The sequence below is a fragment of the Notechis scutatus genome, chromosome 8 (assembly GCF_049901735.1).
Source record: "Notechis scutatus isolate UNSWTSFEM ecotype Mainland chromosome 8, rNotScu1.2, whole genome shotgun sequence".
Taxonomy (NCBI): domain Eukaryota; kingdom Metazoa; phylum Chordata; class Lepidosauria; order Squamata; family Elapidae; genus Notechis; species Notechis scutatus.
The window spans coordinates 2,687,819-2,709,310 of NC_142016.1; the positions used below are offsets into that span (position 1 = coordinate 2,687,819).

General features: G+C 42.0%; 1 protein-coding gene across 1 annotated transcript in view; it reads right to left on the minus strand.

Annotated features, from left to right (window-relative positions):
• Positions 1-21,492, minus strand: part of GRIK3 (glutamate ionotropic receptor kainate type subunit 3) — a 245,188-nt gene that overhangs the window by 104,704 nt on the left and 118,992 nt on the right. The window contains exon 2 of the mRNA XM_087970273.1: positions 4,823-4,999. Coding sequence (XP_087826399.1) covers positions 4,823-4,999 — 177 coding nt within the window. The remainder of the gene's footprint in view (positions 1-4,822; positions 5,000-21,492) is intronic.

Consider the following 21,492-nt stretch of genomic DNA (forward strand, 5'->3'; position numbering starts at 1 on the left):
CCCCCACTGTGGCAGCCCTAAATCTGAATCAAGATGGATCCTGGGCTGATAGGCTGCCTCCCCTCAAGTGATGATAACACCCTGAAATGAGATAAGTGACAGGAGGTTAGAAATCAACACAAACTAACCACCTCTCCCCCTCAGGGTGCCCCTTTGGCTTATCAGGAAATTTTTCATGAAACTGCTTTACCAATCTATCTGCTTTTACATCCCAGCTTTTTACCCAAGTGGCCTCAGACAAAGAGTACCCCTTCCAGTGGATCAGATATTGCAATCAACCCCTATGTAACCTAGAATCTAGGATTTTCTTCACTTCATAATGTTCTTCACCCTGGACTACTATCAGGGGTGGGATTCTACCGGTTCTGTCCACTTCTGTAGAACCGGTTGCTATGAAAAGCAGCAAACAGAGAGCATACATAGAACCGGTTCTATGTCTGCTGCTGTTTTGGCCTGCCCGCCCACCCGGGCTCTTACCTGACCTTTATTTCCTGTGTTTTCAACTGCAGCTGCTTTGTGTGACACAGCTGCGTTTGAAAAAGGAGGAAAAAAGGGCTTTTTCAACTGCTGCGCACTTACACGCAGCGCTGCTCAGCTGCTTGGGCAGCTCAGCAGGTTGTAAATTGCACTCACGCAATTCGCGCACGCAACGCAGAGCAACAGAACCAAGTAGTTATACTGGTCGGATCCCATCCCTGACTACGATTGTTTTGGGAGCTGGTTGGACTTAATTCTTACAAACAGAGAAGAAGTGATAGAGGGAGTTGAAATTGCAGGAACCTCGGGTGACAGTGACCATGTCATATTAGAATTCAACATAATGCAAACACAAGCAATAGAACATAATGATACCAGAGTTTTAGATTTTAAAAGAGCTGATTTTAATAAACCTAGAGAGAACTTGGGAAAGATTCCTTGGATGAAAGTCCTAAAGGGGAAAACAACTCAAGAAGCTTAGGAAACTCTGAAAAGTACGATCATAAAAGCTCAGACTAGCACAATACCACTGAGAAAGAAAAAGAAGAAATCCAAGAAGAAACCAGCATGGCTGCATGAAGATTTCTCTGACAAATTGAAAGACAAAAAGGACAAGTACAAAAAAAATGGAAAGGGGGACACACAACAAAAGCAGAATATCAGCAGATAGCCAGAATTTACAAAGACAAAATCCGGAAATCAAAGGCTCAGAATGAACAAAGATTTGCAACAAAAGTCAAAGATAATAAAAAAAAAGTTTCTTCCAACATATAAATATCAAGGAAACAGTTAGTCCACTAAAGAGGGAAGACGGCAAGGAAGTAACAGGCAACAGAGAGAAAGCAGAACTGCTTAACTCATTCTTTGCATCAGTCTTCACGCAAAAAGAAACTATAACCAAACCTACCAAAAACATAATTCTTAAAGACAGACTAGAAACAAACGTTAAAATAAGCAAAAAAATAGTAAGGGAACACCTGTCTGATCTTGATGAATACAAATCACCAGGACCTGACAGATTATATCCCAGAGTTCTAAAGAAGCTGGCAGATGTCATCTCAGAACCACTACACCACATTTTTCAAAAATCCTAGAGCACCAGGGAACTAACAGAGGACTGGAAAAGAGCTGATGTAGTTCCCATCTTCAAAAAAGGGGGAAAAAACAGGCACAGGAAACTACAGACCACTCAGTCTAACATCAATACCCAGGAAGATCTGGCTGACAAACTGTACTCAACAAGTAGTCCTTAATGGTACTACATGGAGGGAAGTAAGCAGTGGGGTACCATAAGATTCCATCTTAGGCCCAGTACTCTTCAATATCTTCATAAATGTCTTAGATGAGGGAATAGAAGGGGAACTTAGCAAATTTGCAGATGATACTAAGCTGGCAGGAATACCCAACACCCTAGAAGATAGGCTCAAGATTCAGATGGATCTTGTCAGACTTTAACACTGGGCCCTATCTAACAAAATGAAATTCAACATGCAGAAAAGTAAAGTTTTACACTTATGCAAGAAAAACCAAAAGTACACATATAGACAGGGTAAAACTAGGCTTAATAGTAGTAACTGTGAGAGGGATCTTGGAGTCTTAGTGGACAACCAGTTAAATATGAGCTAGCAGTGTGCCACGGCAGCCAAAAAAGCCAATGCAATCCTAAACTGCACTAACAGAGGGATACAATCAAGATCACATGAGGTACTGATACCACTCTATAAAGCCTTAGTAAGACCACACCTAGAGTACCGCATCCAGTTTTGGTCACCACACTATAAAAAAAAGATGTTGAGACTCTAGAAAAAGTGCAGAGAAGACAACCAGGATGATTAGGGGACTGGAAACTAAAACATATGAACGGTTACAGGAACTGGGCTTGGCTAGTCTAGTGAAGAAAAAGACAAGGGGAGACATGATAACAGTGTTCCAATATTTGAGGGGCTGCCACAGAGAGGAAGGGGTCAAGCTATTCTCCAAAGCACCTGAAGACCAGATGAGGAATAGTGGATGGAAACTGATCAAGGAGAGATTCAACCTAGAAATAAGGAGAAATTTTCTGACAGTGAGAACGATCAACCAATGGAACAGAAGTTGCCTTCAGAAGTTGTGGGAGCTTCATCACTGGAGGATTTCCAGAAGAGATTGGAATGCCATTTGTTAGAAATGGTGTAGGGTCTCCTCTTTGAGTGGGGGGTTGGACAAGATCAGTGGTGGGATTAATTTTTTTTTACTATCGGTTCTGTGGGCATGGCTTGATGGACATGGCAGGGATACTGTAAAATCACCATCCCCGCCCCACTCCAGGGGAAGGATACTGCAAAATCACATTCCCACCTCACTCACCTGCTTTCCAGCCCTGTTATCCTGTGCAGGGCAACCAAAGAAGACCCAGCCGATCAGCTGGGACTCAATGGGAGGCAGAGAAAAGATGTTAGTGGGGCCAGAGGTGGGATTTGCCGGTTCTCCGAACTACTCAAAATTGCCACTACCAGTTCTCCAGAACTGGTCAGAACCTGCTGAATACCACCTCTGTACTAGATGACTTATAAGGTTCCTTCCAAGTCTGTTAATCTAAAGATGATGAAACTTTTGAGGTTTCTTTGAATAGAGAAAATACATTGGTGACAAGGCATCTTTGTAGATTTTTTGCATGCAACAGAAAAGAAAAAACATTTATGCCTTTCATTATTAGACAGAATAGATTATAGAAAAAAATGAGATGATAAAAAAAATTAACCGTAAAGCAGGAGGTAAATTTATAATTTTACTTATAACTGTTGTAAAGAAAACCAGAAGCTACTTTGTTTTGTTGTTTTGCACTTTTAGTTCTTTCATTGATCTCTCTTTTCTTTTTCTCTTTGTCTCACTTCTATACTAATTTCTATTAGTTTTCTATCTTTTCCTTAAAAGTTTTAATAAATTCTATTTTAAAAAGGCAAATATTGGCTCCCATCTTGAATTTGGATGAAGAGGCTATTTGCACTCTTCATCCACTCTGGAAGTGTGTGAACACAGACGTGCTCATGCATAATATACATACAGGGAGTGGGTTGCAATTCTTGTGCAAAGGAAGCTGTCATCATAATCTTATTCACAAGCTTTACATAATATTTACACAATATTTACAGACCTCTCGCATCCCAGACATAAACTGTTTCAACTCCTTCCCTCAAAACGATGCTATAGAGCACTGCACACCAGAACAACTAAACACAAGAACAGTTTTTTTCCTGAAAGCCATCACTCTGCTAAACAAATAATTCCCTCAACACTGTCCAACTATTTACAAAGTCTGCGCTACTATTACTATTAATCTCCTCATCACTCCTTATCGCCCATCCCCTCCCACTGGTGACTGTATGACTGTAACTTTGTCGCTTGTATCCTTATGATTTATATTGACTGTTTCCTAGTATGATTTGATTGCTTATTGTACCCTATGACTATCATTAAGTGGTGTACCTGATGATTCTTGACTCTTGACAAATGTATCTTTTATTTTATGTACACTGAGAACATTTGCACCAAGACAAATTCCTTGTGTGTCCAATCACGCTTGGCCAATAAAGAATTCTATTAAGCAGAGGAACATTAAACATTAACACAAAGAAGAGGGTTTTTTTTAAAAAAAAGATTAATCTTATTTACTCACCACATTTCATTAGTATAGCCACTAAGTAGAATGATAATGAACGTTTAAAATTCTTCAACAAAAAGAATCAGGTAAATTTAGGTACAACATAATAAAAAAAAAAAGATTCCACAAAGGGTTCTACAACATTTTCCAGGTATTGGAGCCAAGGAAAGGGATTTCAGCTTCTGCACATCATTTCCTTGACTTCTCTGTGCACAGTTTGCTCTCTGTGGGGCACTGATCTGACTTTAATGCAAAATCAATGCAAGGAAAGTAGCAATCAGGGACAACCAGGCAGCTGCTCAGCTGCTGAAGAGTTGAAAAAACCCAAACAATCTGCAGTTTAGCTCCTTGGTTTTCTGACTTCACCCCTGGTGTGTTTTTCTCTCCAAACTTTTACCCTCCTTGTCCCCTTTGGCACTTGAAGTATTTGGCACCCTGACTCACAGCTATCTCACCTGCCATCTTTCCAGCCTCTGCTGCCCTCCACCTATGAAATACATTTCCCGACTGATTTCTTCATCACTGACTTTCCTTTCCTCAATTCCCCGTGTGGGATTGACAGTCAATCTGTGGCTTTCATGAACTCTCAGCTCCCATGGACTCTGGACCCAAAAAAGGATTGTCTTTTACCAGATCACTTACATAACATCCTTCATCGGACAAAACCTCAAAAGCAGAGGAAGAAAATTGATCTTCCACACTCACCTTTCTTCGTGGCTTCAAAGCTATCGTGGACGTGTATCCTCTGGATATCATAGGTTAACGTTGTGTTGGGTAATAAAGTTCTATTCCTGTTGATGATGTTGGCTGAGAATCGGAATGCTTGTTCCTCAGCATTCATTACCTGGGCATTTGGGCCATCAGCATATTCAAAGATTCCTCCTGAAAGACAATTACAGACTGTTATGGCCACCCTAGCAATTCCAGTCAGGCCTAAACTGAGATTGCAGTTCCAGAAGAAAAGAAAATGTGATAACGATACATGAACCCTCAAACAGTTAAAATAAAATAAACAGTTAAATTAAAATATTGAAATCCTAACAAATGAATATTAAATTAGATTAACAGAGTTGGAAGGGACATTGTAGGTCACTTAGTCCAACCCCTTGCCCAAGCAGGAGACCCTACTGTCAGGATTCCAGCAAGCGCCCTAATGAAATCATGATTCTCGAGCAAAACTTGAAAAAACTTCAAAGGATTCATTAGAGGCGACATACTAGCCAACTCTGAAGCCAACTCTGGCATACATAATTTACAGTCACCTGGATTCCCCATGGACGCTGCTTTCCCCGTGTGAGTTAAAGTGCTTCAGTGAGAAGGAGTGTGGTCTGACAGAGTGGGTGGGGGAATTCACTCAAGCCTTGGAGAAATTTAAAGGAGCTGCTTCCAAAATGCTTGTCTGTTAAGTGTGCTCTCTCTGTGTGTGTGTATGTGTGTGTGTGTGTATGAGAAAGAAAGGAAGGAAGGAAGGAAGGAAGGAAGGAAGGAAGGAAGGAAGGAAGGAAGGAAGGAAGGAAGGAAGAAAGAAAGAAAGAAAGAAAGAAAGAAAGAAAGAAAGAAAGAAAGAAAGAAAGAAAGAAAGAAAGAGGAAGGTAGAGAAAGAAAGAAAAAAATAGGAAGAGAGAGAGAGATAAAACTCTGTGCTATTATTTTTAATTGTTCCATTATTTATCATGTGTTAATATTTTACACTGTCCCTACACCTAGAGTGATTTTTCTGCCTTTCTTTTGCCCAGGGCTACCACATATTTTTCAGGGTTTACATGCATTCAATGTCAATAGTCCAGAGCATAAAATACACATGTGTTTAACAAAAGGGACCTTTGAGGTCTTCTAGTCCAACCCCCAGCTCAGGCAAGAAAACTGAGGATGCCAAACTCTGAGTAGAAATCCTGGGAAAGGTGTCAGAATGATACTTAGAAGGGACCTTGGGGTGAACCCTATACCATTTCAGACAAATGGCTGTCCAGTCTTTTCTTAAAAACTTCCAGTGATTGAGCACCCAGAACTTCTGGAGACAGGCAGTTCCACTGGTTAATTGTTCTTGCTGTCAGGAAGTTTCTCCTTAGTTTTAGGTTGCTTCTGTCTGTTCAGTTTCCATCCATTGCTTCTTGTCTGCCTTCTGCTTCTTTGGAAAATACATTGTCCCCCTTTCTTTGTGGCAGCCCCTTAAAAGCCTGTTGCCTATTACACTCTTGAGTAAAGCATGTGAGCCAGTTCCTCCTTTCAGTGGTCCATGGAAATACATCTATAGTATGCAGATAATAAAGTCAAAAAAGGTGAACAACATTTTTACAGAATTATAGATAAGTTGAGGCTGGTGTGACAAGGAATGGCTGGGAGGGGAGGGGTCAGGTGAGGCACCCCTTAATGTGAGTGACATTGAGTTGGCCACACCCATCCAGTCACATGACCACCAAGCCATGCCCACCCAGTCACATGACCACCAAGCACACCTACCCAGTCACATGACCACTAAACACACCCACCCAGTCACATGACCACAAGCCACGCCCACCAAATAAGCCACGCCCCACAGAACCGGTAGTAAAAAAAATTGAATTCCACCACTGGGCAGCATCCAGGAAAGTCTTGCTGGGATAAACAGGGTACCTCTATGAAGGACAACCAGGAAGACTTTGTGTAAAAGATTTAATGAACAGAAATTTGAAATCCGTACTTAGTTCAATGTTGGGTTAAGGCTCCGGACCAGCAACTGAGAGACTGTGAGCTCTAGTCCCACCTTAGGCACAAAGTCAGCTGGGTGGCTTTAGGCCAGTCCTTCCCTTTCAGCTCTGGGAAGGAGGCATGGGTCAAACCTCTTGAAAAAAATCTGCTAAGAAAACTGTGGGGACTTGTCCTGGCAATTGCCAGAGTCAGCGTTGACTAGGACATACAAAAAAAAATTGAGTGAGAGACTCACATACATTAAAAGGTTTCCAGTAATCTCAGAAGGTTGCAGCAAGCATAGTGTGTTATTAACCCATTATAATTGTTAATTGATGAGATACTTGTAATCTGTCCCACATGTAACCAGTATTTGCATAAGCAGCCTGTCTTTCCCTGTCTTCTCCTCCCTTTCTTCAGCCTCCCAATTTAAATCCAGATCAGTTTAGCCATTCTGTGTATCTGATGAGGTGGCTGCAGTTCACAAATGCCTTTTTAATAAAGCTTGTTTATCAGAAAAGGTGCAAGCAATTTCTTCTAGGAAGCTATTGAAAATGCTTAGATGGAAAGTTTTGAGATTCAAGTGTTCTTTTGAAACTTCAACATCCAGAGCAATTATATTTTTGAAGCAAAGAAAAGATTTTATACTATATACTTCTAAAACTCTCCAGTCTGTTTGTAACCTTTAATTGTGTGAAATTGAAAGGCATAGGGCAGCATTTATTAAACCAAGGTAACTTAAATGGTTTAGTGTACAGAATGCCATCACCCATGACTCACACGGGAATAAAATGTGGGAATTTGTAGGTGCTTCAGTGTTTCCATGTTACTGCTGCTACATCACTGCTGTTGCAATGCTGCCACAGTCAGCTGTGATCATACAATCCTCACTTCCAACAAACTTTGACAATTTCTCAGTAGTCAATGGGGAAACCAGCAGGAAATCAGAAGTTGCTCCCCATTGCACTATTCCTTTGCCCACTGGTACTCATTTTTCCTCTCTGTTTAATTAAGGAACAATCTCTGAAAGGATGACCTAATAGGTACAGATTGTCTAGTAAGGTGGAAATGGATTCAGGGCAATTTCTACTTTCAGAAGTTAGAGCAAGACAACTAAGACAACTTTCACTATACTAGCTAGGCACAAGGGAAGTCGCAGGAGAGTAGTACCATTGAAACACAGAAACTTTGGCACCAATCAGAGGTGGCATTCAGCAAGTTCTGACCAGTTCTGGAGAACCGGTGGCAGAAATTTCGAGTCGTCTGGAGAACCGCAAATCCCACCTCTGACTCCCCTGCCATGCCCACCAAGCCACGCCCACAGAACCGGTAGTAAAAAAAAATGAATACCACCACTGGCACCAATTAATGATGCTGAATAATTCTAAGACTATTCTTGTTTGTGCATCTCAAGCTCACGCGAAAGGGAGGAAAAAGGCAATTAGAAAGGTATGTTTTTGTTCCTTTTCTATCAGTAACTTCTACCACAAACTAATTCAGTCTAAAATAAATGCTGTTAAAAAAATTAAAACCCTTGTATTAAACTATAGCCCACTTTTTCTGCTATGTTGAGATGGGGAAATGAGAACAGAAGACTTAGTACCCTTTTAACAGACAGCAACAAAGAGATCTAGCTCAGTACATGGCAAAATTTAGCAAAGGAGAGAAATTCTGGTCCCACCACTCAGCCACTTTGACCAATGACAAGACGTAGAGCAGGCAAGACTAGCTGCAAAGTGTGGAAACAGCTAAGACTAGATTCAGCTACAGCCTGCTGAACTTCAGAATTATGTAGCATGAGGAGGAATTAGTTAAAGGGGAACTTGGAATGCAAATTAATCTCTTCAGTACTCTTGAAGGTGACAAAAGCTTATTTAGGCACAGAATCAAGGAGGTTTATGCACTGAAAATAAAACAGATAAAGTAGAAATGTGTTAGTAAATACAGAAAGGTCAGAATAATTTTGAACAACTGAAACATATTGGAAGCAGAATATCAGCAAAGAAGTTGCTTGATCTCTTAGAAAATAATGGATTAAAACACCTGTCTGAAGAGGTGGGGTCAATTTATTTTCCAACGCACCAGAAGGCAAGGCAAGAAGCAATGAATGGAAACTAATCAAGGAGAGAAGCAACTTGGAATCAAGGAGAAACTTGCTGACTGTGAGGACAATTAACCAGTTGAACAGCTTGCCTTCAGAAGTTATAGCAGCTTCATTACTGGAGGTTTTTAAGATGGACAGCCACCTATCTTAAAAGGTATAATGTCTTTGGAAACTCCTGTAATATCTCTACAGGAGACTCTTGGGATGCAGCCTTTGGAGAGATCTCTGTCTTCTTCTGTAACTTCTTCTTGGTCAGCCATGGCAGCAAAACGCAACTTCCGGAGCTAAGACTTTGCTAAGGTTGCTTTGTTTATTCTGAAGAGAACCTGAGAATCTGAATGGCTCAAGAATAGCCTTCTGGAAAGATTTGCTCTATATTTAATATTTCTCTAAAAAGGAGGAGTGGAACAGCAGCACAGGTGAATTGCAAGGATAAGAGATGCTTGGTGTGCTTGCTGGAAGAACATAAAACCAGGAGAACTGAAGTCTATCCCAGGGGTGGACTTCAAAAGTTTTAGCAAAGGGTTCTCTGCTCGGTTGCTGGGTGGGCGTGGCCATGGTGAGTATGGCCTAGTCAGTGGGGGGGGGGGCATTTTTGCCCTCCCCGGGCTCCGGAGGCTTTCCTCGAGCCTCCAGGAGAGAAAAATGGCCTTCCTGGGCTCCGGAGACTCTCCGGAAGCCAGAAATGGACCCATTTCCGGCCTCCCCAAACTTCTGGGAGGCCTGTTTTTTGCCTTCCTCAAGTTTCCACATGTGCCCTGTACTTACCTGCATCCAAAATGGGCTGAGTGGGGACTTCTGGGCAGGGTGGGGTGGGCAGGGCCAGCCAGGAGTGGGATTTGGGGGTTCTCCGAACTGCACAGAATCTTAGCTAGGAGCTGTCCTGAACCCCTGTGAACCCCAAAGAGCCCACCCCTGGTCTATCCCCATTTTATGTAGTCACTTTTCTCATTCTTCTTTCATATTATCAATGATATTCCCATTTATGATGCCATTTCCTGCTTTTTCTCCATTTAGAAAGATAAGACACTTTTGAGTTTGACATTGTTTGGTTTTCTTAGGCAGATCAATCAGAATTCCTGGTCTGGACTTCTGGCTGACGTTGCGGCAATATTGGATGTGAGGAGCAGGTCTCTGCGCTCCCACACTGAGTTCTCCCTGTTGGTGGGCTCCGAAAAGAGCTAAACCACCCTGTAGGGGTGGTGAAGAAAAGAGGGGTGCCCTGCAGTTCGGGGAGAGCAGCAAATCTCCTGCTGGACTTAGGGCTTCTTCCCCCTCCTTTGACGAGAAGAGGCAGCCATGAAGCTGGGACAGCCGAGGCAATAAAGAAATGTGCAGGAGTGGTGTAGATGAACAGTGATTGGAGCTGGGTGAGAAGATTCCTTTTTATTTAGACCCTAATTTTAAAGAAAAAGAGAAAGAGGAAAATCCAGGAAAAGAGATTGTTAGAACTATTTTTTAAAGCAGCAAACTTCCATAGAGAGAAAAATCCTAGACCCGAAAGAAAGGAACTAAGGGGAGAAAAGCTAAAAACCTTTTATAACATAGAAAATTGGACTTTTAAATTGGCCAGGCGTTGTTCTGGAAAGGCATTATGAAATCCTGGACTATCTACTTGAATCTACTTTAATAGTTGACTTTGCTTCCATAAATTGAATTAAATTTGGATTAATTAATTGAATTAAATTTGGATTAATTAAATCTATAAGACTTGAAACAATGCTGAAACCTAAGCTGAGTGTGCCATCTACTGGTGAATGAAATATACCAGACCCCCTACAAGTTTAGAAAAACCTTTTCATGAGAGAAATAAACAACATTCATCTGGAGGATTGTGATGATACTTACTGTTCTATAACTAGTTACTTTATGATTACTGGAGACTATTATGAGAATAAGGAAGACTTTTAAATAAAGCAAAGTGATTTTTGACTTGCAGAAGCTTCCTGGACTACTTAAATGGAATTGATTAATAATCCTGAGATATAAAGGACTATGATTATTGAACTTTCTGAGGAGTAACATTGGACTGGAATATATGGTTTTTGGCCTTGAGTAAGAGCGGGACTTATTAAATTAAGACAAGATGCTCCATCAGGGAGAAAGGAGTAAGATTTCAAGAGAAATGGTGTTGATGTTTCGCAGCATTAGGGATACTATGGAAAAGAATCACAGAGAAATAAAGTACCTAATGCAAGGCATACATGAGAAAGTAGAAAATATGCTACAACTGATGATGAATGAAGATCAAAGAGTCCAGGAAAGAGAGGAGACAGTAGAAAGAACGGAAGAAAAGACAGAACGGACAAACCAGCAAACAAAGCAAAAAGATGGGAAGGAGAAGATGATAAAGATAATAATGACTGATGAAATAAACCAAGAGAAAAGCACTTTAAGAGATTTAAAAATGGAATAGGATAACCTGGAAGATATCTTTGAAAGGGAGATAGAGGCTTGGATAGCTAATTTTTCTAACATAATGATGGCCTAAAAAGAGTATTATAAGGTATGTTTAAATAATAGGAAGACTGATACTTGAATGGTGTATTGTGACTTTGAACAACCAAATAATGAAGGGCTATGCCTTATATAAACATGTGTATTAATATTAGGATTAGCAATGGTGACCTGATTAGAAGTTAGAATAGAGGTAGAATTAAGAAATAGAGAGAATATTAGCAGATATAATTTTTTAAATAATATAAGTTATAATTTGATGGAAAAGATTAGAGGGTGAAAGATGGTATTGCCATGTATGCTTATAAAATCATTGGCATTAAAATAGAATATTGAAATATTGAATAACTACTTTTTAAAAAACCATGTAGATGAATACTAGGATTATATAAGTTTGATTAATATAACAACTATTATGATTATCATTATTGATGTTTGTATCAAAATGAATTATATCCAGGAGCCACACTGTTCATGATATTGATATTGATGTATATTTAAAAATAAAAATCTAAAAAATCATTTAAAAAAAGAATTCCTGGTCCGTATTTGATGATGACCAAAATACCAGTTTCCCCTTCAGCGGATACGTTCACACAGAGGCTAGTCTGACATTAAGTGGGAAGCTGCACTGGGGCGGGGCCTTGAACTCAGTTGCCTTGTCTGTGATTTCCAGGTGTTTCACTAGGTGTTGTGGGCAACTCACATAACAGCCAGAGCACACAAGAGTGTGCCACTGAAAATTAGCAGCAAAATAGTTAATTGATGGCAGTTCTTGTTGAGCCGTCTGGGAAGAGGACTCTGAGAATTAAGGAAGGAAATGGTAATAATCTGTTTTCCTGCCCTCAATTTCTCAAACAAAACAAAGAGCTAGAAAACTCTCATCCCATCCATACCCCTTGAAATTTCAGACACTCTTTTAGGAATGTCACTGAAAAATCTTCTAGAGCTCCAGAAAATCCAGAAGTTGAATTGAGGTCTACAATTCCAGCACAGCAGGTGACTCTAAAGGAGGTCTATTAATTCTGTTTAGATGATTAGTGTCTATAGTAAAGGAATATTAGTTAAAAATAGGGCATTTATCTCCAAGAATGGAGAGCAAAGCAGACAGTTGTCCATTCTGCGATATTGAAGTAAATATAGGGTAGATGAAAAGAAACTATCCCACAGTAGGTTGTCAGCCTCCCAAGTAGACCAGACAGGAAACATGACCAGATGAGCTAATCCTAGTTTATTGTATGGCTATATTAATGGAATCTTGCAAGTCTGAAATTACAAATCTCTCGCTGTTGCTATAGTTTAATACAAGGGTTTTAATTTTTTTAACAGCATTTATTTTAGACTGAATTAGTTTGTGGTAGAAGTTACTGATAGAAAAGGAACAAAAACATACCTTTCTAATTGCCTTTTTCCTCCCTTTCGCGTGAGCTTGAGATGCACAAACAAGAATAGTCTTAGAATTATTCAGCATCATTAATTGGTGCCAGTGGTGGTATTCATTTTTTTTTACTACCGGTTCTGTGGGCGTGGCTTGGTGGGCATGGCAGGGGAAGGATACTGTAAAATCTCCAGTCAGAGGTGGGATTTGCGGTTCTCCAGACGACTCGAAATTTCTGCCACCGGTTCTCCAGAACTGGTCAGAACTTGCTGAATGCCACCTCTGATTGGTGCCAAAGTTTCTGTGTTTCAATGGTACTACTCTCCTGCGACTTCCCTTGTGCCTAGCTAGTATAGTGAAAGTTGTCTTAGTTGTCTTGCTCTAACTTCTGAAAGTAGAAATTGCCCTGAATCCATTTCCACCTTACTAGACAATCTGTACCTATTAGGTCATCCTTTCAGAGATTGTTCCTTAATTAAACAGAGAGGAAAAATGAGTACCAGTGGGCAAAGGAATAGTGCAATGGGGAGCAACTTCTGATTTCCTGCTGGTTTCCCCATTGACTACTGAGAAATTGTCAAAGTTTGTTGGAAGTGAGGATTGTATGATCACAGCTGACTGTGGCAGCATTGCAACAGCAGTGATGTAGCAGCAGTAACATGGAAACACTGAAGCACCTACAACTTCCCACATTTTATTCCCGTGTGAGTCATGGGTGATGGCATTCTGTACACTAAACCATTTAAGTTACCTTGGTTTAATAAATGCTGCCCTATGCCTTTCAATTTCACACAATTAAAGGTTACAAACAGACTGGAGAGTTTTAGAAGTATATAGTGTAAAATCTTTTCTTTGCTTCAAAAATATAATTGCTCTGGATGTTGAAGTTTCAAAAGAACACTTGAATCTCAAAACTTCCCATCTAAGCATTTTCAATAGCTTCCTAGAAGAAATTGCTTGCATCTTTTCTGATAAACAAGCTTTATTAAAAAGGCATTTGTGAACTGCAGCCACCTCATCAGATACACAGAATGGCTAAACTGATCTGGATTTAAATTGGGGGGCTGAAGAAAGGGAGGAGAAGGCAGGGAAAGACAGGCTGCTTATGCAAATACTGGTTACATGTGGGACAGATTACAAGTATCTCATCAATTAACAATTATAATGGGTTAATAACACACTATGCTTGCTGCAACCTTCTGAGATTATTGGAAACTTTTTAATGTATGTGAGTCTCTCACTCAATTTTTTTTTGTATGTCCTAGTCAACGCTGACTCTGGCAATTGCCAGGACAAGTCCCCACAGTTTTCTTAGCAGATTTTTTTCAAGAGGTTTGACCATGCCTCCTTCCCAAAGCTGAAAGGGAAGGACTGGCCTAAAGCCACCCAGCTGACTTTGTGCCTAAGGTGGGACTAGAGCTCACAGTCTCTCAGTTGCTGGTCTGGAGCCTTAACCCAACATTGAACTAAGTACGGATTTCAAATTTCTGTTCATTAAATCTTTTACACAAAGTCTTCCTGGTTGTACTTCATAGAGGTACCCTGTTTATCCCAGCAAGACTTTCCTGGATGCTGCCCAGTGGTGGAATTCAATTTTTTTTACTACCGGTTCTGTGGGGCGTGGCTTATTTGGTGGGCGTGGCTTGTGGTCATGTGACTGGGTGGGTGTGCTTGGTGGTCATGTGACTGGGTGGGCATGGCTTGGTGGTCATGTGACTGGATGGGTGTGGCCAACTCAATGTCACTCACATTAAGGGGTGCCTCACCTGACCCCTCCCCTCCCAGCCATTCCTTGTCACACCAGCCTCAACTTATCTATAATTCTGTAAAAATGTTGTTCACCTTTTTTGACTTTATTATCTGCATACTATAGATGTATTTCCATGGACCACTGAAAGGAGGAACTGGCTCACATGCTTTACTCAAGAGTGTAATAGGCAACAGGCTTTTAAGGGGCTGCCACAAAGAAAGGGGGACAATGTATTTTCCAAAGAAGCAGAATGTAAACAAGAAGCAATGGATGGAAACTGAACAGAGAGAAGCAACCTAAAACTAAGGAGAAACTTCCTGACAGCGAGAACAATTAACCAGTGGAACTGCCTGTCCCCAGAAGTTCTGGGTGCTCAATCACTGGAAGTTTTTAAGAAAAGACTGGACAGCCATTTGTCTGAAATGATATAGGGTTCACCCCAAGGTCCCTTCTAAGTATCATTCTGACACCTTTCCCAGGATTTCTACTCAGAGTTTGGCATCCTCAGTTTTCTTGCCTGAGCTGGGGGTTGGACTAGAAGACCTCAAAGGTCCCTTTTGTTAAACACATGTGTATTTTATGCTCTGGACTATTGACATTGAATGCATGTAAACCCTGAAAAATATGTGGTAGCCCTGGGCAAAAGAAAGGCAGAAAAATCACTCTAGGTGTAGGGACAGTGTAAAATATTAACACATGATAAATAATGGAACAATTAAAAATAATAGCACAGAGTTTTATCTCTCTCTCTCTTCCTATTTTTTTCTTTCTTTCTCTACCTTCCTCTTTCTTTCTTTCTTTCTTCCTTCCTTCCTTCCTTCCTTCCTTCCTTCCTTCCTTCCTTCCTTCCTTCCTTCCTTCCTTCCTTCCTTCCTTCCTTCCTTCCTTCCTTTCTTTCTCATACACACACACACACATACACACAAAGAGAGAGAGCACACTTAACAGACAAGCATTTTGGAAGCAGCTCCTTTAAATTTCTCCAAGGCTTGAGTGAATTCCCCCACCCCCTCTGTCAGACCACACTCACTGTCAGAAGCACTTTAACTCACACGGGGAAAGCAGCGTCCATGGGGAATCCTTGGAGAAGTTTTTTAAAGACCTGCTTCCAAAATGCATTTCTTTTACGTTGCAAAAGTGTTCCAAGGCTCGATGCACCCCCACCCCTCTGTCAGACCGTACTCCTTCTCACTCCAGCACTTTAACTCACACGTGGGAAGTGATATTTGCAGCATCCGTGCCTTTCTTCCTTTTTCCCGGGGAGAAAGAGGACGTGGGAAACGGAAAGCTAGGAGAGCGACCTAGCTAGGAGAGCGACGTGGGAAACGGTAAGCTAGGAGAGCGATCACAAATGAGCGACCGGGCGACCAGGTTGGGGGGCGTGGCCAGCCAGGGATTGCCACCGGTTCGGCGACCCATGCCAAATAACCGCTACTGGTTCGCCCAAGTAGGTGTGAACCGGTTGAAAAGCACCTCTGATGCTGCCGACATGTCCATCCCTGCTATATTTCTAGATCAGTGTTTTTTTAAGAATCAAGGCCTGCATGCAATCTACTGACATCTCCTTCTCCCTGTTCTGACCAAGGCTTATCGTGATACTAACAAACACACGTTAGTCCCCAAACCCTTTTTTCTTTATTTCAATTGCTGTGGATTTTAGTCATTCACAGCCCGTAATGAGTCTCAAAAAGTTTGTAAATAGTCCCATGGAAGTCTGCCAAAGTCCTTCAGGATAAGTCTGATAAACATGTACCTTTATCTTTCTTGAAATGCTGCCAACGACTAAATTTCCAATTAGTTATATGAGGCCAAATGGACCACAAATTGAACACAGAGCCTCAGGTTTCAAACCGACCAGTACGAACAAAGTTGCTTCCTGCAAAGGTTCCTGTCCCTTTGGTCCTCTATGTCTCATGGGAGGGCCAATCACCTCCAAACCTTACCCCCAAGTTGCTCCTTTTGTCTTAATTGTTCTTGCCTTCTGGCAGCTCTGCACATGCACACACTGGGAACAGGCTCCCCTTGTTCCTCTGCCTCGTTGCTGTCAGATTCTGGAGGCTCTGGAATCAGCATATAACTCCCACATGGCCCTGGCCCCATCTCTGTATCAGACGCAAAACCCTCATCTGATTCCTCCCCAGACTCCTGGACTGGCCCACGTTCCTCCCCACTATCCAACTCTGCTGACATCTCTGCAGGCTGCTGACAGACCACAACACTCCCTAATTTATGGTAACTATATACACAACACTTCACAATTATTAGCTCCATGGGACCACAGCAGGAGCGTTCCTGTTCCTGTTTGTGAACCAAGATAAATTTTGTTTCTGTTGTACCACTGATCCTAGTAATATCATGTCACAAAATTAACCTGAAATTCAATTTCAAAGATGGTTAGAATTTTTTAAAAAGGGCAATAAGGCCTCTTCTAGAGCCACCCTTGAAATTTTCCATTCAGTATCAATCTCTGCCAAAGCTCCCATTTGCTAAAATACACAAGGAGACGAAGAAGTATGGAGTCCTTGATGCTCTCTAACCTTGGCCTTTTCTTTGCAGACATTTTTGCTTTTATTTTATATTGTAGTGGCTTGCTCTGTCAGTGTTGGTGGGAGTGGTTTTGATGGTTCCTTGATTGGGGTAAAAAATAAAACAAAAAGATCAAAATACCTCCTCATCAGCAATCAACACCCAGATGAGTAGAGATTAGCACCAAGATTAACATTAGACCACAATCAAGAAGCAAACAATACCACAATCAAGGAACTGACAAAGAAGCTAATACTGAACAACAGCCCAATCAAGGAGTCACCAAAACCACTTCCACCAACACTGGCAGGGCAAGTCAGGAGCATATAAAATGAGAGTAAGCCCCACTCCCTACTAGCACTGATGATATTTCTAACTGGGTAATGAAATGTTTGCAATAAAACACCAAATTCAGAGAGGGTAGAAGACCCCCCCAGTTCAGCCCTGAGCTACAAATATTCTCTTCTATTGAGAGTAAGAAGTAATTTATTTTCAATGAGGTCAACTGATAATTGGCAATGGGTTGAAGTTGGCAAATGTAGGAAACACCCCCCACCCCCCAATGAAATATTTTGGGGAATATTAAAAGAGGCAGAATATTATATTTCCCCAAAGGAGAAATGGAGAAACATGTTCTTAAAGGCAGAAACAGCCCCAGTCTTCCTGCATAGTAAAATAGCCTCCAGCAGATGCAGGAAGTCTTTAGGTGGGTATTTTGTACCTATTAAAAAAGACTTAGCCGATCTATTCACCAAGTAAGTGCCTTCAGCCACAGCTCCCCCAGGCTAAAGTTGATGGGATTAAGAATTTACACCACCCACCCAAATTCTAAGAACAGGACATGACCTCTAGGACATAATAGGATTAACCCACCACCATTAGAATAGCAAAAGGCAAAATGCTCACTACAGTGCACAACGACCTAGAGCAGGGGTGTCCAACCTTGGCAACTTTAAGACTTGTGGACTTCAACTCCCAGAGTTCCTCAGCCAGCAAAGCTGGCTGAGGAACTCTGGGAGTTGAAGTCCACAAGTCTTAAAGTTGCCAAGGTTGGACACCCTGACCTAGAGCCTTATAAAAATCCATTCATTCTTAAGCCAAGGGGTCAGCCATTCCAGAAATATGCTTATGTCAACGAAGTTTCTGGAATCCAAATAAACCTTCTTTCCTTGCAGCCAGTCAGCCTCCATTTTATTTCCAGTGCCTTTCTTTCAGCTTGGAACATCAGATGGGATTCCAAGCTAACCTTGGCCCGGGTAAGCATTCATCTTGTCGGCAGCAGGGTCCTTGTGTCTATGGGTGGGCTCCCCGGACTTGGACATTTGGAGCAAGGGTAGTAAAGGGAGTTTTTGAATCTTGAGCACCTTGAGAAGGTGACTACCTCTAAATTTTAACTTTAAAGCCCAAGAGAGAGAGAAGGAAACGTGTGTATGCCTGTGTGTGAGAGTGAGAGGACCCTCCTCCCAATCACAGCTGGATCCTACTCCCTCTGTGACTTTCCTAGCTGCAAACGGATCTGTTTAACTAGCAGGCCAGTGGTGGTATTCTACCTGTTCGGCCCGATTCTGCCGAGCCGGTAACAGCAATGAGCAGCGGAGACTGAACCACTTCTCTCCACCGCTCTGCCATTGGGCCCACCCACCTGCCTCACTTTTATCCTCTGAATTTGAGGCATAGCTGTTTTGTGCGGCACAGAAGAAGTGAGGCAGCTGCTGAAGCAACTGGGATCGTGCAGGCTTAGAACACCTCTGCACCTGCGCAAATGTCTCTGCGCCTGCACAAAGTGCACATTTGGCACGCATGTGCACGCAAAGTGCATGCACGTGTGCAAAGCACACCCACCAAGCCACACCCACAGAACTGGTGGTACAAATATTTGAATCCCATCATTATAACAATGATGGAAAGCAAGGGGGTTTGGCCAGAGCACAGGATCTTCTGCAGGGAGAAGGGGAGCCGGTGTGAAAATGGAACGGAAAAGTGAGGGAGAGAGTCAAACCTGGGCAACCAGCTGGAAAACCACTCATCAAAGCCCTGTCCAAGGAAGTGTCCTTACCACTGCTAAGGAGAGCAGGGGTCGTTCTAGATTCTCCTGGGTCTAGGACAGGGGTCTGCAAACTTAAACACTCAAAGAGTCCTTTGGACCCGTTTCCCACAGAAAAGAAAACAGTAGGAACCACAAAATCTGGGTAGGCGTGGCCAACTCAACATCACTCCCACTAGTCACATGACCAGTGGTGGGTTTCAAAAAGTTTTCCTACCAGTTTGGCGTGAACATGCGCTTTGCGCATGCACAGCATTTGCAACTCACCTTCTGCTGCAAGCCCTGTGTGTAAAACAGCTGACCCGCGGCAATCGGCTGTGCCATGTGAAGCAGCTAAGGTTGAAAAGCAGGAAGTAAAGGTCCGTATAGAGCCGGGGCAGATGGGAGTCCCAGCAGTTGATTGTCGGAGCGAACCGGTTCGCTCACAGATGATCATCGGAGCTACCAATTCAGCTGAACCGGGCTGAACAGGTAGAATACCACCACTGCACATGAATCCCCCAACCCCACCTACCTGGGTTTCATGGCTTGTGGTGTTTTCCTCCTCTCTCCCTCCCACCCTCCCTCCCATTTCTGGTTTTCTCTTTTTTTTCCTCTCCCTCTTCTTTCCTTCCTTCCTCCCCTCTTTCCTTCTTACTTTCTTTTCTTTCTTTCCTCTCCTTCCTTTCCTTCCTTTCCTTCTCTCTTTTTCTTTCTTTCTCATGAAATAAGATAGCAAATCCAAAATAAAGTTATTAATTGTGGGGAAATGTTTCTCTGTAATCTTTTCATGGTGAACTCTAAGTTGATAGAAGCTGGCAAGATTGTACTAACAGCAATAGCACATATATTTTTATCTCTTTTGAGTTTGACAATATAATACATTATCCAAAATTATAAATGATCTTATTTTCAGATGCATTTTTGCCATCTCTCTTATTTCTTTAAAAAGAAAAACAGAATTGCTTCCAATTTGTGCCTTCTGGCAAACTGCAGTTTTCTTGGCAAAATATCTAGCTTGTCATTGGTTTCGTCATAGGTCTGACAGACTTCCTTCCTAGGCTTAAATCTATTTTCTCCACGTATTCAGTGGTAAAAGGAGCATAAATTCTTCCCAGAAAACATTTTATTTTGTATTCTTTTCACTTGAGAATTATAATCTTCCCAAAGAACCTTGAGGACAAAGGGAAAAGATAAGGGAGTGGACATTCATATCCATGTCTCTATTTGACGTGGCAATAGCTGAGTCACTTTAGAAGGAACCCTTAGCCCAAGGGTCTGCAACCTTAAACACTCAAAGAGCCATTTGGACCTGTTTCCCACAAAAAAAAGAAAACATTGGGCATGGCCAACTCAATGTCACCCCCACTCAGTCATATGACACCTCCCCCCAGACACACCTACTCAGGTTTTGTGGCTCCTGTGTTTTCTGTGGGAAAATGGGTCTCTCTGTCTCCTCCCTCTCTCCCTTTCATTTCTGTTTTTCTCTCTTTTTCCTCTCCCTATCTTTTTTTCTTTCTTTGCTTTCTTCCTTCCTTTCTCTCCCCTTCTCTCTCTCATTTGTTTCCCTCTCTTTTCCCTCTCTGTCATTCTCTCCCTCCAGCTCTCATTTCTCTCTCCCTCTCTCATTTTTTTCTCTCTTTTTCCTCTCTCTCATTCTCTCCATCATTTTCTCATTTCTCTCTCTTTTTCTCCCCTTTTATCTCTCTCTCTCATTCCTCTCTCTTTCTGTCCCTCTCATTTGATTTTTTTTCTTTTTCCTCTCCCTCTTCCTTCCTTTCTCTCCCCCTTCTCTCTCTCTCGTTTGTTTCCTTCTCTTGTCCCTCTCTGAGTCTCTCCCTCCAGCTCTCTTTCATTTCTCTCTCCCTCTCCCTCATTTGTTTCTCTCTTTCCTCTCTCTCATTCTCTCCATCCATCATTTTCTAATTTCTCTCTTTCTCTCTCATCTCTCTCTCATGCGTGTGTGTGCTCATATGTACAAGCAGTATACCCTCCTCGGCCAGGATCACAGTGGCGGCAGCGATGATGGCGACTCCTCCTCTTGCCACCACTGCATACTTAGGTGGGTAGCTTGCCACCCTGAGCAGGAAAGCTGGAGCTCTTCCCTTCCTGCATCCAGTGGGGGCAGCAGCTGCTCCTCCCCATTCTCCTCCTTCCTGAGCCAACACTAAGAGGACCGTGGCCGGTACTGAGCGCTTGCAAAGGACATGGAATTGCAAAAGGCAGCTGGTGGTGGGCAGTGCAGAGAAAATACTAGGGGCACTTCAGCCGCGTGGCTCTGCAGAAAGGCTCACACCTTCTTGGGGTGGAGAACAAGTTGCAGATTCATGAAATCTTTAGAGATGGATATTTTATACCTATTAAGAAAGACTGGCCCATCTATCTATTCATAAACAAAGTGCCTTAGCCACAATTCTAAGAACAGTGTCAGAGTATATTCATTAACTGGCAGAGACATAGTTAATAAAGT